The sequence below is a fragment of the Xenopus tropicalis genome, chromosome 5 (assembly GCF_000004195.4).
Source record: "Xenopus tropicalis strain Nigerian chromosome 5, UCB_Xtro_10.0, whole genome shotgun sequence".
Classification (NCBI taxonomy): Eukaryota; Metazoa; Chordata; class Amphibia; order Anura; family Pipidae; genus Xenopus; species Xenopus tropicalis.
In genome coordinates, this window is record NC_030681.2 from 43,816,892 (window position 1) to 43,832,570 (window position 15,679).

At 36.1% G+C, this 15,679-nt stretch overlaps 1 protein-coding gene across 1 annotated transcript in view; it reads right to left on the reverse strand.

The window, feature by feature from the left end:
- The window catches only part of vta1 (vesicle (multivesicular body) trafficking 1), an 84,808-nt gene that overhangs the window by 15,257 nt on the left and 53,872 nt on the right, over positions 1 to 15,679 (reverse strand). The window contains 3 exon segments of the mRNA NM_001008107.1: positions 3,346 to 3,457; positions 14,513 to 14,588; positions 15,546 to 15,673. Coding sequence (NP_001008108.1) covers positions 3,346 to 3,457; positions 14,513 to 14,588; positions 15,546 to 15,673 — 316 coding nt within the window.

A 15,679-nucleotide genomic window follows, 5' to 3' on the forward strand; every position in this document is an offset into this window, starting at 1 on the left:
TAGTTTACACACCTGCTATAGACACTTCAGATCCTGTCAGCAGTGGTTAATATAACTAACAAACAGATGTTTTACTGAAAAGGAGATTTCCTTTGTGTCAATTTAAGTATAAATACAATGCAGTTATGCTTTGTAAAAAAAATACCTCACAGGAGGCTGATCTGTAAAGACATTTGTGGAAATGAGTTCATTCTAATTTAAAAATAAAAAAAATTAGAAATGTTAGATTTTTAATAAATGTGCCCCTTAGTGTCAAAACTTCCAGACTGAAAGTTCCCTAAAATACTATGTAAAGATTAAGAATAAGGACAAATCATATTGGCACTACGATGGTGCACTGTTAGCCAAAAGGTGCACACTAAACTCTGTGCCCATTGCTCTAATAAAGGCTTTTTAAGATTTGTAGCATCTTCATGGTACTGTATATCTGCACCTTTGATACTGAAGTTGATGCTATATTATGTTGTTATATTATGTGCATTAATAAACAAGTTAATTACAGTTAACAGTTAAAATTCTAGTTAAATTTTCTTGGAAATATTCAACTTAATAATAAAAGAAATATTAAATAAGCAAGTTGTACTTTCTCAGAATATTTCTTTTAATTCAATATTGGGCATTCCCACTGGTGATTCCCACAGTACAAACTGCCACAAAATAAGTCATTCATGTATTTGTTTATTTGTATTTACTGCTGAACATATTATATGACCTAGAATTAAAGCCTACTACCTCTCTGAGACATACAGCTGTTTGGTTTTCCAGTGGATTTGTGGTGTAATGGCAGCTTTACCCACCTCTTTAAAGTAAGGGCAGGTCAAATACACACACACAGAGAACACCTTTGTGAGTAGAAAAACATCTGCCCAAGCTGCAGTGTGGTTTTGCAGAAGAGCATGAAATGGTGCTAACAGAAATTGTAATCCTGGACATGTACAGATGCAAACTAAGTGTGTTTAAATGTGGGCTCTGACCAACCACACAGTCTCTGCTCTGCTTTTTAACTTCACTGGTTAAATATGGAAATAACCAGTTGAATAGCATAAATGTATTACAATTATAGCTCTGCAAGGCACAAATTAGGAAAAATAAGCAAGTATTACATCAATTCCAAGCTCAGTGAAAGTCTCAGTTGAACAACATAACGCACTTATGCACAAACAATTGCACAATAGATATAAATATGCAAACACCTACTGAACTAAAAATTAAAGCAGACACTTATTTATTTATAGACAACATTTTTGATGTTTGTTTGCATTTGAGGTTGTGATCATGTGTTAACCCCTCCAGGGCCCAGCTTGTAAGTTAGCAAGAAAGTTTTCTCTCCTAGTGTGAAATTTAGACAAGTTGTCAATATTTCCTTTATAGTCTTTTTACAATGCTATCTATTACGACAAGGGGCATCACACAGGGGACCGTCTCATCTCAGTACAGATTCTCCAATCAAATTATTTTTATGGCTGCAAACTGTAATACAATCCCATTAAAGGGGCCAGTTACCCTTTTTAATATATAGTACAATGTTGTGTTCTAAGAATTTTTGGTTTTATTCTTCATTGTTCTTTAATGTTTTTACTTGGAATTCAGACCAGGAGAATACTGGTGGCAAAAAATACCTCCCTAACAATAATGCAGGTCAGGCAGGAGTATAGGCTTTGCAACAAAACATGAAGAGACTGGTATTTCTTACAGAAGTAATAAAATGGCAACAAGATTCATGATCACTAAGCTTATCCCCATGATCCTGTCAGAGCCATTTGCCCAAACAAATGAATGACTACTACTGAACCAACTGAAAAAGAAAAGTATTCAGAATGTACATGAATTGGAAAGGAACAGATGTCCCTTTAATTTCTCCTCATCTGATGAGTCTCTAATTTGTCTTGCATCTCACTTTGTGTGAACATGACATCTAAACAAAGAGCTTTTGTTTAAATTAACTTTTCAACAAAACTAGATGACTTACAATTATAGCATCCTTTTAATGATTTTGGGATTGTGATAATTGTAAGATATTTCCACACTACACATTATGGTTTAAGTTATAATTCTTTATCATGAGGTGTCAAAGTTGCTTAGTTATTATCCAGTAAATTCTTAAAGCAGAAGGAAAGGCATTTTGGCATTTTACTGCCACAGAACTCTCTATGTTTGCTTAAGATAGGAGCTGCCATTTTAGCTTAATCTCCATAGCTTTCCTGATGCAGCTCTAGCAGTTGGCAGCTCAGATCACACATTCTTATTGGAGGGGGAGTGAATTATTCCGAATTCTTATGGGAGGGGGAGCAAAAAAAGGGAGGGGGAGAGAGGAGAGAGCTGCAAAGATTCATACCCCAACCCTGAAGGAGACCTAAAGGAGATGAAGTCTGATATGGAAGAACATGTTTACACAGAAGAAGACAAGAAATCCTGTGTTTCTTTTGAAAGAGGATTCAGTACAGCTTTTCTGTAAGTGCTTATGGTTGCATTTACATAGCCCTTACCGATAAAGCTTACTTAGCTGTTACCTTTACTTCTCCTTTAAAGTAGACTATATGGGAGATGGCCTTCTGGATTATGGGTTTCCGTATAAAGATAATGCCACACAGGGCTAGAGCTGGGCGGTATGACCAAAAATTTATATCACGGTATTTTTCAAAATTATATCGGTGTCACGGTATTTGACGGTATTTTTTTTTTCCATGCATGATTAGGTGTTAACCCCATTTCCTAATAAATTAGAGAATAATTACTGCAGTATTGAAAATCAGAGTCAGGCAAGCAAAGGATCGGCAACAGAAAGTCGTAAGGTAAATCAGGCAGGCTTAGTTTCCCAGGCAAGGCCGCAGACAACATAGCATAGGAGGAGGCGTTTGATAGCTTTAAATACCCCCCACGCATGGGCAGAACCGGCGCCGTCAGCGCGTCACGGACGTGCACGCTTTGACATGTACGTGTGCTTTGACGCACGCGCACCTGGACGCGCGTGCGCAACATCCCGCGGACAACGGGACGCGCGAGACCGGGCTGCACGGGTGAGTACCCTAACACCCCGGTATTGCGGTATCTGAAAAATGAATATAGTTTAAAAAAAAAAAAAACACCGGTATTCGGTATTAAACGGTATATCGCCCAGCCCTACACAGGGCTGATACGTGCACTTGCGCTTTGATCAGCTTTCTTTTGTAGCTGCACCCAGAGCCACTGCGTCAGAATGAGAGCAGGTACAAGGGGTGGATTTCAACAGAAATGAGTGAGTATATCTTGTGATTTTTATGTGTAAGTTTTCAAAATGAAATAAAATCAAACTTACAAAAGAAAAACTGAATACACAGTAAAATATTAAGCAAATATGAAACATACCATACTCTTCTCCTTCCATTCCTATAGGTCCTGCTTGAGGAGTTTCCCCATTTTTAAGACAGTTGTGGATGTAGGTTGCCTTCCATCTAGCATATTTCCTGTGCTGAACATTCTGTATATCAAAATAAGGAAATCAATAAATTAATCTTACTTTTATTTTATCTACGGTATATTTCTGTAACCTGACCTTAAATCTACTGATTAAAAAACAAATATTGAGTATAACTCTAATTATAAACAAGGACACAAAATATGCAATTGCACAAATATGCACACACAACAGGGCCCAAATAACATTGCTGTACCAGATAACTCATTCAGCAGATGTAGCTAACTGCAACCAAATGTAATTCAGCATCCTTTTAATTGCCACACTTTATTCAGTGAGTGAGAAAAAGAGCAAATATGAAACATTCTGGCACAGGCAAGTCTGGAGATTCAAACAGTACTACACACCACATATTGCCACATATCCTTAAATACGTATTGCCCTTAAACAATATAGTCAGTCAGCACTAGACCATGAAAACAAAAAACGACAGACTAAGGGGCTGATTTACTAACCCACGAATCCGACCCGAATTGGAAAAGTTCCGACTTGAAAACGAACATTTTGCGACTTTTTCGTATGTTTTGCGATTTTTTCGGATTCTTTACGAATTTTTCGTTACCAATACGATTTTTGCGTAAAAACGCGAGTTTTTCGTATCCATTACGAAAGTTGCGTAAAAAGTTGCGCATTTTTTGTAGCGTTAAAACTTACGCGAAAAGTTGCGCATTTTTCGTAGCGTTAAAACTTAAAAGGTGCAAAGTTTCGCGTAAGTTTTAACGCTACGAAAAAAGCGCAACTTTTTGTGCAAGTTTTAACGCTACGAAAAATCGCCAGATTTTACGCAACTTTCGTAATGGCTACGAAAAACTCGAGTTTTTACGCAAAAATCGTATTGGTAACGAAAAATTCGTAAAGAATTTTGCGATTTTGCGATTTTTTCGTATTTTTTGCGATTTTTTCGAATCCGAAAAAATCGCAAAAAATACGAAAAAATCGCAAAATACCGATCATTACGAAAAAAACGCAATCGGACTCATTTCGACCCGTTCGTGGGTAAGTAAATCAGCCCCTAAATGTGCCCGAATAGCTCTTTATATGTGTAGGTTTAAGACTTTCATTGTGCCACTTCTAGCTTTGCTATTCCCATAATAACAGCTGACTCCTGACAATAAATTTGGTTTCTGTCTTTTACCTTGCTCCAATTGAAGAAACATGGGTTTCTTCCATGACCTCTCATTTCCAATACATTTAGGGGTGTATTTATTAACACTGGAGAGAAACATCACTGGTGACAATCAGATCTTTGCTTTTCTTTTCTAACTTGTAGGCGACTATTTAAATCTAACTGTTGATTGGCTGCTATGAGCAACATCACCGGGATGTTTGTCTCCAATTTTAATAAATACACCCCTTAGTTTGACGTGTTTGTTTTAAAGGAACAGTGTGGGAAAATTTAGTGGAGCTAATCACCCAATATGCATTCTACACTTTTTTATTCAGGAAAAATCTAGAATTGGAATACAGGTATGGGAGCTGTTATCCAAAATGCTTTGGACCTGGGGTTTCCGGGTAAGGGGGCTTTCCATAATTTAGATCTTCATAATTTAAGTCTACTAAAAAATAATGTAAACGAAAAAGTCACGGAAAATATATGAAAAAGTTGCGGGACATACAAAAAAGTCGCAAAAATACCGAACATTACAAAAAAAACGCATTCGGACCGTTCGTGGATTAGTAAATGTGCCCCTAAGGGGCCTATTTATTATGCTGTAAAATAAATGGAAAAGTCCGAATGCCAGATTTTACTCTGTTATTTTACATAAATTCCAGTGAAATAAAAAACGTGTAAAAAAGTTACGACAATTTTACACTGTTATTTTTTTGTTACACTCTGCAGCCTGCTGATTTGTGCTGAGTGCTGTCGACATTCTTTACACAGCATAATAAACCCCTTAGACTTTAAAGCAAGTGAGAAGCGTAATCTGACTGAAGCGCACTGCATTGCAAGTATTCATTCCCATACAACACTCATGTGTAGAGCCCTATGAATTGCAAAGCAATGCCCATATACAGGTAATTTACAAATATGCCGAGTCAGTAAAGGACAAAATCAGTCTCATAAAAATGTGAAATAAGATGAATTTTATATTTTTGGTTTAGTATGTTTTTTATATACTTATATTTGCTTATGAGAAATTAGCCCATCTATAAAGGATAATTCGCTGCCTGTGACACTTTCCTCAAGTAGATGATTTATACTGCAGTTTTTCTAGTTGACGTATTTTACAATCACTCGATTTTTATATTTATAGGTTGTTGAACATTTGGTGATGTCTTTGTCTGTATATACTAATAACAATTATTTAAGTGAAATTATTATGACAGAGCAGACTAATCATGCATGAATGAAAGAGTCTTTGTTACCTAAATTTCCTTAAAAAGTCTTAACAAAGAATCATTCATTTTCACACATGGTGGTACTGCCTTGTCATCATAGCTCACTCGAACCGTAGCAATAACTATTTAAGACGGTAAAAAAAAAAATGGAGCTTAAAAATCATTATTATTCTCCTTTTTTCCCCAAAGTGTTGATAGGTTCATAGATTTTTCACTATTCATATCTCTTAACAATATATGTAATAAGACTTTCTAAAACATTAAGGGACTGTTTCCATGATGGTTCATTTGCAAAAGTTTAGCATATACAGTTGGGAACAATTTACTGTAGAATTACAGCTAATTCATAAACATGTTTCATCAAATAGGTTTGGTAAATATTTGCAAAGTCAACAGAGGAATACATGCCTATTTTTTAAATGACAGTTTTTCTTCTATAAATAAAATTCTACATTTCTCCTTCAAAGCAAAATATACAGAAAGATTATCTGCTTTCTCGCAAAATGTCAAAGACCCAAATATATTAAAGTGCATACAGTTTGAAATACTTGCCCTGAGCAAAGCTTGAATAATTCCGTAAACCAGGAATTTATTACAAGGGAAGTAAATACATTTCAAAACAGAATAAAGTAAATTTATCACATGGCCAAAACACATTAGGGATCATTGGTGCTCATTAATTTGGGGGGGGGGGGGGGGTAGCTCGGTACCTAGGGTAGCACCAGACTGCATTAGGTCTTTGGTTTTGGACCTGATGCTGGATGAAAAATCTGGCATGAGGTGCAAGGCAGTTATAGATACAGTATATATGTGCTCCTCATTAAAGCAGCTATATCCCCCCTTTTTCTGCACTAGTTTTAAAATTTTACACTCTGTAAGTGCAATGCAATTATAATACAAATATCATTATTTATTTTTATGATGCTGCTAACACTCTAGTCTTGGGCAGAGAGTGATTCAAATCCCAATGATAAGTGTGGTGACAAGGAGCTTACCCAGCTGTGTTTATGTTCCAGAACCCGGCAATGGTCCTCAGTGCTGAACTGGCAACAGATCAAACTGCATGAACAAATCTTCTGAAGATATGTTAGTGCAGAGGGGGATCCACCCTAGTTATTGTTGGTAGCATGTGTCTTATGAACCTCTAAATTTATATCTGCTATACATGCACCTGCTTTATACAGTGAGGAACATAAGTATTTGAACACCCTGCAATGTACAAATACATTCTTTAAAAATCATACAATGTGATTTCCTGAATTTTTTTTAAATGCTGTCTCTCACAGTGGGAATGCACCTACAATGTGAATTTCATACCCCTCCATGATTTCTAAGTGGGAGAACTTGCAAAATTGCAGGGTGTTCAAATACTTATGTTCCTCACTGTATGTACTCTATAAACTGTGTGTGCCCTAGCATTCATCCTTCATCATCTGTCCCTGAAGAACCTCTCTCATTTCTATAACTTTCAGCAGCATTGCTCCGTTTTTTTCTATTCCATCTCATTACATTCAGGATACACTTGAGTGGACTACATATTCCCTTGTTTTGCCCCATCCTGAAACTATTTACTGTATTTTAAGCAGTAAAGAGGACCAGACACCCTAGTAAATTAAAAACCTCTTGGGTTAAACAAACTATTGTTCATAATTCTCGAATAAACAGTATTGCCCTTTCCCATAGTTCACTGCTTAAACAAACTATTCTTAATTTTTCAATGATTTGCTTTTTCTCTTAGTATAATAGTACAAGTTCAATGTCTATAGTCAATGAAAAATTCCAAGAAATCAGTCCTTAGCAGGTCAGTTAATTACATGCTGTAAAATTTGGCTACGCAAGGATAACTAAATTATTATAAAGCACTGATACAAGAAATCAACCAAATGAAAACCAGACAATTCAATTTTTTTTGCTCAACCTAAGAGCCTAAGATGGGGATCACCTGTAGGGCTTGTTTTCTGTTTGAAAGATCAACCCTAGTGAATGGTGTCAGAGTTTTTACAGTCAAATTGCCTGTATAGGAGACCACCAAAAACAAATGGATAATGTAGATTGATCAGAATTAACTGAATTGTATTATATTAACTGCTCCTGCTTACTTAGAGATTTTCTACACTGACACAAATCAACATCACTTGTCAACATCTTTCTCCCTTTGAGGTAAAAACAACAAATGACCACAAGTGACGTGGAAAATGTGAGGAGAGGCAAGGAGCTGATCTACCGATGAGCTGTCCAAATGTTGTATAAATTTACAGAGAATTAAGCCCCCTCAACTTCTTCCAAACATAGCAACCTAGGAACGTGTCCCTTCTGCCTACTCCCATTTCTAGCCCTGGGCCTTACACCGGATTTCTTGTCCCCTTCTTTGTAAACATGTTTTAAGCAAATGGAGAAAACTTTTAGGGCTCTTTACTCAGGTATGACAATGCTTTCTGCAGAATAAATAAAATGTTTTAGGTGGCACTAATGTGGCGAATCTATTGGCAGTAAAATGCCAAAATGACTTTCCTTCTACTTTAAGAACTCGTTATGACATTTTCATATGCAAACAATATATTTGTTTGTATGCAGGGACAAAAGTCCAATGGTGTGGTATTAAAAGAGTTAAGCAGGATCAAAGTCAAGATCCCGGCACAGGCCAGGACAGAAGGCAATCAAAACAGGCAGGAACAGACAACAATTTATCTACCGAAACATCAGTAATTATACTGTAACCAGTAATTTAGCAAACTAAGACCTACAACCTGGCATTGAGCACGTTTCAGACTGGGAATTTTTAGCAGGCAAAATATGTTGCTTGAACTCTCACTTTTAATCCTTGCACTACTTTATTATGTAGAACTAGGAATATAGATGAATTTTGCCATCATTAATTAATGTAACGTTAGTTATAATTGCTAAAGCAGTGGCTGGCACATGAGTCCACAACCCGGGTGGGAAAGTTTAGGAAACTTATAGATTCTCTTTATCATTACAAATGCAAAGTAGGAAAGTGGAAACAAATATATTCACAGTTGTCAGTCAAGCTAAGAGGGACACGTTCACCATAACTATTATTTTCTCTTTAATAAAAATGTACATACAAAAATCGCCATAAATGTAAAAATATCAATAAAATACATGTTAGTATATATACCCTTATTTATTGGCCATATATCTATAAACAGATATAACTTATGTTCATGCATTACTATTCTCCACTTTCCATTTGGCAGGTTTCAGCTTTGTAACCCTGAGCTCGAGTCACACTCATACTTTGCTTTAACGCTTTAACTGCCAACGACATACGTCGTTGCAGTAAAAGGCTTTATCTGCCAGTGACGTGCGCCGTACATCGTTTGGCAGATAAAGATACTCTCTGCAGAAGCGGCATGTGAACTTTCCAAAAATATATAACTTCCTGGTGTGAGTGTACTTTTTTTGTAGCATTATCCCAAATAAAGGATGTAAATGTGTTGGCCCATTGGGGCCCCTACATACCACATATTTGAGAAAACCTATACATATTGGGTATCAAACTATTCAGTGGACCCCTGGCGTTCCAATTTAGGGTGTTTTATCTTGGTACCTAATGCTATGTGGGAGATAAGATGCTGCTGAAGTGGAAGCATTGAGGGGATTTTTGGAGATGTCATCAAAATTGCCAACTTTAGAAAAGCTTTGCGGCTTGGTACTTTGGAGTAGAAAGACATGGGTACCTATTTTAGATTCGGGAGAATGTGTACTTTCCAAAATTATATGGCTTTCTGGGGTGAACGTACTTTATACTAGCTTTATTCCACATAATGATGTAAATGTGTTGATTTTGCAGGAGCTGAAATGATGGAAATGACAGATCATATGGGGGTATGTTCACATTGGGGCCCCTACATGCCACATACTTAGGTAAACCTATACATATTGGGCATCAAACTGTTCAGTGGACCCCTGGCGTTCATATTTAGGGTGTTTTATTTGGTTACTTTATGACTTGTAGGAGATAAGATACTATAGACTGGAAGCTTTGAAGCAATCTTTTTAAAAATTTCACAAATTTTGATATAAACCAATAACTTTAGGAAAGCATTGCAACTTGGTAGTTTGGAGTAGACAGACAATTGTGCCTACTCTGGATTCTCCAGAATCCGTTCTTTCCAGAAATGTGTAATTCTCTGGGATAAACCTTCTGTTAGTGGAATTTTTGGCCTTGAAATCTAAAGTATGCAGCTTTCTGAAGCAGTGCTTTGGAAATTTGGTAGTGTACTGCTGGGAGTTTTTGACCTATACAAGTGAGAAATCTCCATAAAACTATATATATTTGGTATTGGCACATTCAGGCGACATGGGACTTTCCAAATCAGTTGTATTTTTGTGCATAAAATTCAGAATTGGAATTACACCAAAATTCTACCATATTTTGAAAGCTTAGGTTGTCCTGAAAAAAATGATATATAGTTTTCCTGGGTAAACTAAAAGTGCCCCCGAGAAAGGGCCCCAAAAGTGAAATAGTGCAAAACATTCAAAAACTGTCTGGCAATACTAGTTCCATTTTGACCAAAACGGCTGGCAGTGAAAGGGTTAAGGGATAAGATGTGAGTGATTTGGAACTGTTACAAGCACAGTTTGTAAATTTAAGGATTTCATTTTGCAGTGTGGCAGATTCTTTGTAAAATAATGTTCTCAGGCTAAATGTGCCAAAGTCTGCCGCAAATGGTTATTGCAGACACTGGAAGACAATGCAATTCAACTGACAAAACTTTCTAAGCGAGTCCAGCGAAGTTCTTCCAGCAAATTTATTGCATTCATAAAACTAGATTTAATGGGAGAACATGCTTCTGTTAGAGCTGCTAATAAAAAGACAGTTGCCAAACAGTCTATATGTAACAAGTCTGCTTTAGTACAAGGATCCTGTTAAAAATATTGTTTTTTCACCAAACAACCAATTCAATCAAAAGTATGAAAAACACATGACAGAAAAATGTGGTATGCTAAGCAATGTTCAAGGCCAAAAGACTGCAGGCTACTTGTTAGACCTTATTCTGCATAACGTAGGGGAAACGTCTTTGAGGAAATGACAATCATTTTCATTAACTTGATGATTTCAATCAAAGCAAAGAGAAAATTTGTACACGTGCATGCCCACACCATTACACATCCACATGCATGACCAGATTGGGCTGAATGATCCCAGGCCTGCGGAGACCTGTTGAGAAAGGACCACATTAATGTACTATTGCGGTCATCACCTTACAAGATTTCCAAACCTGGCAATATATAATTTCAGACTGATATCAGTTGGGCAAATCCTCCTAGGGCCCCATATGCTGCCAACTTTACAAATGGAGTTTGGCAATAATGCAATTCGGCAGACTGATGAAGTAAAGAGGCAGAACTTGCAGCAAATTCTGGACCAGTGCGATACTTTAAGCAAAGTTGGACCAAGCAGTACTGCAGCCCCTGGCAACACTACTTTGCCTAGAAGCCTACCTGCTCCTGCCACTGGGTTCGAGCTTCTCTAGAAAATTAGTGCAAAGCTAGAATGCTACATTTATTCTGCAGAAAGCTTTACCATACCTGAGTAAACAGCCCTAGAAGCTCCCTCCGTTTGTTTGAGGTAGCAGCTGCCATTTTAGTTTGGTCTCCATAGGCTGGTAGCATGGATCACACATTCTGATGGGAGGGGGAGTGAATTCTTATGGGAGGGGGAGCAAGAGAAGGGAGAGAGGAGATAGCTAAGCTGACTCTGGGCAGGAATAAAGGAGTTTTCTGGGAGATGAAGTCTGATACCGAAGTACACATGTACACAAAAGAAGACAAGAAATCCTATGTTTCTTTTGTGCAGCATTATTGTGAGTGCTTATGGCTGTATTTACGTAGACCTTTCTGATAAAGCTTACTTAGTTTTTACTTTTCCTTCTTCTTTAAAGTGTTGGGATTTGTCTAAATTACAAAATGAATGCTTCAATCTGCAAATCTCCAAATATTAGCATTTTAGATGTGGATTTGGTATCTGGATGAATCCAAAAGTTCTAAATTTGGTGCATCTATTAAAATAATTTTAGCCATTTGTGTAATGTAAAAAAAAAAAAATCACACTATTATAATTGGTTGTAAATGATTACTTTCAAAGTCTGAGGTGTAAAAATCAGTGACAAAATTTGCCACACATCCCCACATGTTTTTTCTTTTTCACACAACTTTTTTTGGCGAATTTCATTTTACACAGCATAATAAATAGGCCCCTAAATATAATGACATTTCATTAAAAAAAAAACAATAGTTACCCTTTTATTCTGTTCATTTCTGTTGTGTAAAAAAAAAACCCATTCAAACTTCACTTTTTTTACTGTATATTTTAAATTTAATGATTATGTAAAATGATTATGTGATCTTTTATTAAGGCAACACACATAATGTAGGATCTGCCCGTTTCATGCACTGCAAGCTGGGCAAATTGATGTAGAGAGTTATATATTATAAGGAAACTCAGCTGCACAAAACAGAGCCCGCATAAAAAATAAATATGAAGTGATGCCACAGCAGGCCCAGCAGGAGTTATAGGCTCTGTGAAAAGGTACCCTTTCCTACAGAAATTTGCTCCCGAGGTTGTCAATAACTGAAGCAGTAATCACTAATGTAATTTAATCAACATGGACTTGTAAAGGCACATTGTTTTGCCTTGTTATACAATGTGGAGCACAGCTCTTGTAATTGCACTCATATGTAACTCTGCCCATCCAGCCAGTTTGCTGTTACCATAAAAGTTCTTCAGGGAATATAACAAACTCAATGGACCATTGTACCCACATTAATAGAAGCCACTGCCAGTCTGAAAGCAGACCAATAATGCAACAAAGTCTCTTCAAAACACATGAATTACATGAAACCGCATTAGAGAGTTCTCTTTATGGGTATAATATAGTGATATTTTTAGTGTGACTATTTTATACAATATAAAAGCTTGTTAAATATTAATCCATAATAAGCACTAAATTAAATGACAGGAAATAAATCTGAATTTTAAATGATGGCAAACAAAGCAAATTACATTGGTAGATTAAGTTTATAGACATTTTATCTGCATACATCACAACAGGGATACAGATTATTATTTCCCTGAACATAATTATACAAAAATAGCCATAACTATAGATTTCAAGATGACAAAATGTTGCAATACACCTGCCTTCTGGGAAGTGTTTATGTATATGGGAGAGTATGCATAGATTTCATTCTATGAACCTACTTTATATTTGCCAACTTTATAGAATGAAAATTTGGGTTGCTATAGGTCACCTCTATCTGCCCTAAACATACTGTTTTTTTCACTTAATAAACCTCAATTGTGAATCCTCCACCTTCATTTCTCCGATTGCAGTTAGCAATGACAGCAGATGTGGCTGCAATAAATACGTGAACTGCAATGTACAGATAGGGGGTTCTTTATGCGGAAACCTGTTATCCAGAAAGCTCTGAATTATGGAAAGGCCATCCATCCATAGAGTCCATTTTAAGAAAATAATTCCAATTTTTAAAAATGATTTCCTTTTTCTAAATAACACAATATGACCTTGTACCTGATGCTAACTAAGCTGCATGAATCCATATTAAGATTAGTTGGGTTTATTTCAAGTTTGAATGATTTTTAGTGGACTTAAGGTATGGTGAGCCAAATTACAGAAAAACTGCTTATGTGGAAAACCCCAGGTCCCAAGCATTACTGATAACAGAGCTGCTTTTCATAAAGAAGTATACTGGTATATGCCATTTAAAAAAAATACAATACCAAAAGCAGCTACTCTGCCCAATAACTGTGGGAGCAGCAACAACACTGCTACGATCCCATAAATACTCACGTTAAAAATACTTGATCATAAATAAACAATTATAAAAATTAAAAAAAATAAAGTATACAATTAGAAAAAAAATAATAAAGAGAATGACTGACGCTTACTGAACAATTTGAAATCAGATACATCTCTTGTATGAACAGAACTCCTATAAATATTTTTTATAGCTTGCTTTTTAGGGAGGGCTCTTGGCAACAGCTAAAGTAAACAGAAAGGTACACACAACACTCGAGTCCCATAACCAAAAAGAACACCTATTCTGAAATAGCCCCAGTAAAAAAGAATTCCACACGTGGAAACATGTTATTTTCACTACTCCTTACAAACATGTTTCTGTTTAAAATTGTGCTCCAAGAAAGCATAAGTAAAACTTAAATAGTTAATGCCTAAAATAAGGGTGCGTCAGAAACCACACTGCTAAATTATTTGATGATTAAAGAGACCTGGCGAAGAAAATCAAGTTAGAAATAAAAAAAAAAAAAAGGAAAAAACTACATCAGGAAAAGAAGTTTCTGTTAGCTTAGAGACAAAATCTAACCCACAGGGCAGAGGAATAGCCATCACTTTGTGCTACCCAGTAGCTGAGAATATATCTGAAAGTCACTTTCTATTAGTGCCAACAGAAAGGATCAGGGGTGGCCTATGGTAATCAAATGTCTCCCTGAAACAATTGCCTGTTGCTGACTTCTTGCAAGGATTCTTATTACTGTCAGTGAAAAGTGACCCGTGGATGCCTTCCTTTGGAGTTCAATTTTTACTTTAGTCTGCCAAATATAACATAGATGGAAATTCACAAAACAGATGTAATTTTAACCTGGAATAATAATAATAGCAACAACTCAACAGTAAGACAAAACAGTTCATCTGAAAACAGCTTGATGCCTACCTCTTCGGTGAGCTCTCCAAATACTGCCAGTGTATCAAGAAGAAGACTAGCTGTATAGAAAGATTTTACCATATTTCTGAAAAGAAAGATAATATAAAATTATGTTTTAATGTTGTCATAACAAAGGACTACAATATGACAACAAAGTGTGATCACAGCTTGAAAATCAAATACAACCATAGCATATATTTCCTGTTCTATCTTCTAATGAACTGTTTAGTCTGTCATAAACACAGTACATCATAATGAAATACTACAGGTTTGGGACCTGTTATCCAGATTGCTGGGGACCTGGGGTTTTCCAGATAAGGGGTCTTTCTGTAAGTTAGATCTACATACTTTGTCTTCTAAAAAACATTACATAAACCCAGCAGGATTGTTTTGCCCCCAATAAGGGTCAATTATATCAAGCACGAGATTCTGTTTTAGGATTAATTAATTAATTACAAGGTTCTGTTTTATTATTACAGACAAAAAGGAAATAATTTTTATAATTTTGAATTATTTGATTATAATAGACTCTACGAGAGATAACCTTTCCATAATTCGGAGCTTTCTGGATAATGGGTTTCCAGATATCGGATCCCATACCTCTATTATGTATAATGGGGTCTATTTATAAAAGGTGTACTTTGAGGGGTAGTTTGCCTTTACAAGACTTTTATTTAAGTACATCCCATCAATCTATTTCAATTATTTACCATTTACTAAAAAAGGAAGCTTAATTTTGCCCTCTTGTATATGTATTTGTATCAGCCTTGAACAGCTATTCACTTGGCTAATAAAGAATATGGAGAAGAAACCAGGGCAAGTCTAGTATATATAGCCATAACCTGAGTTGTATAGATTTCTTGCTCAGTGTTTATTCTGTATATACGTAATGAACCAGGCAATAATAAAGTGCTCATACATACCTCATCCGGCCTCAGTGTAAATGTATTTCATAGAGGGATTTTCAACTCTAAAATTCTGGTCATAAAGAAACAGTCATATTCAAGATACATTAAAATCAACATCTGTAATTAAAACTTACTTATTGAATCTCCCTGCTCTGTCCTCATTATCTGCATACAGGAACATTTTCAGAGCATAGTTCTCCACATGAGCACTGCCAACTATTTCCTGAGTTATAGACTCACAATCTCCCAGCTGCTTTTTCAACTGAAA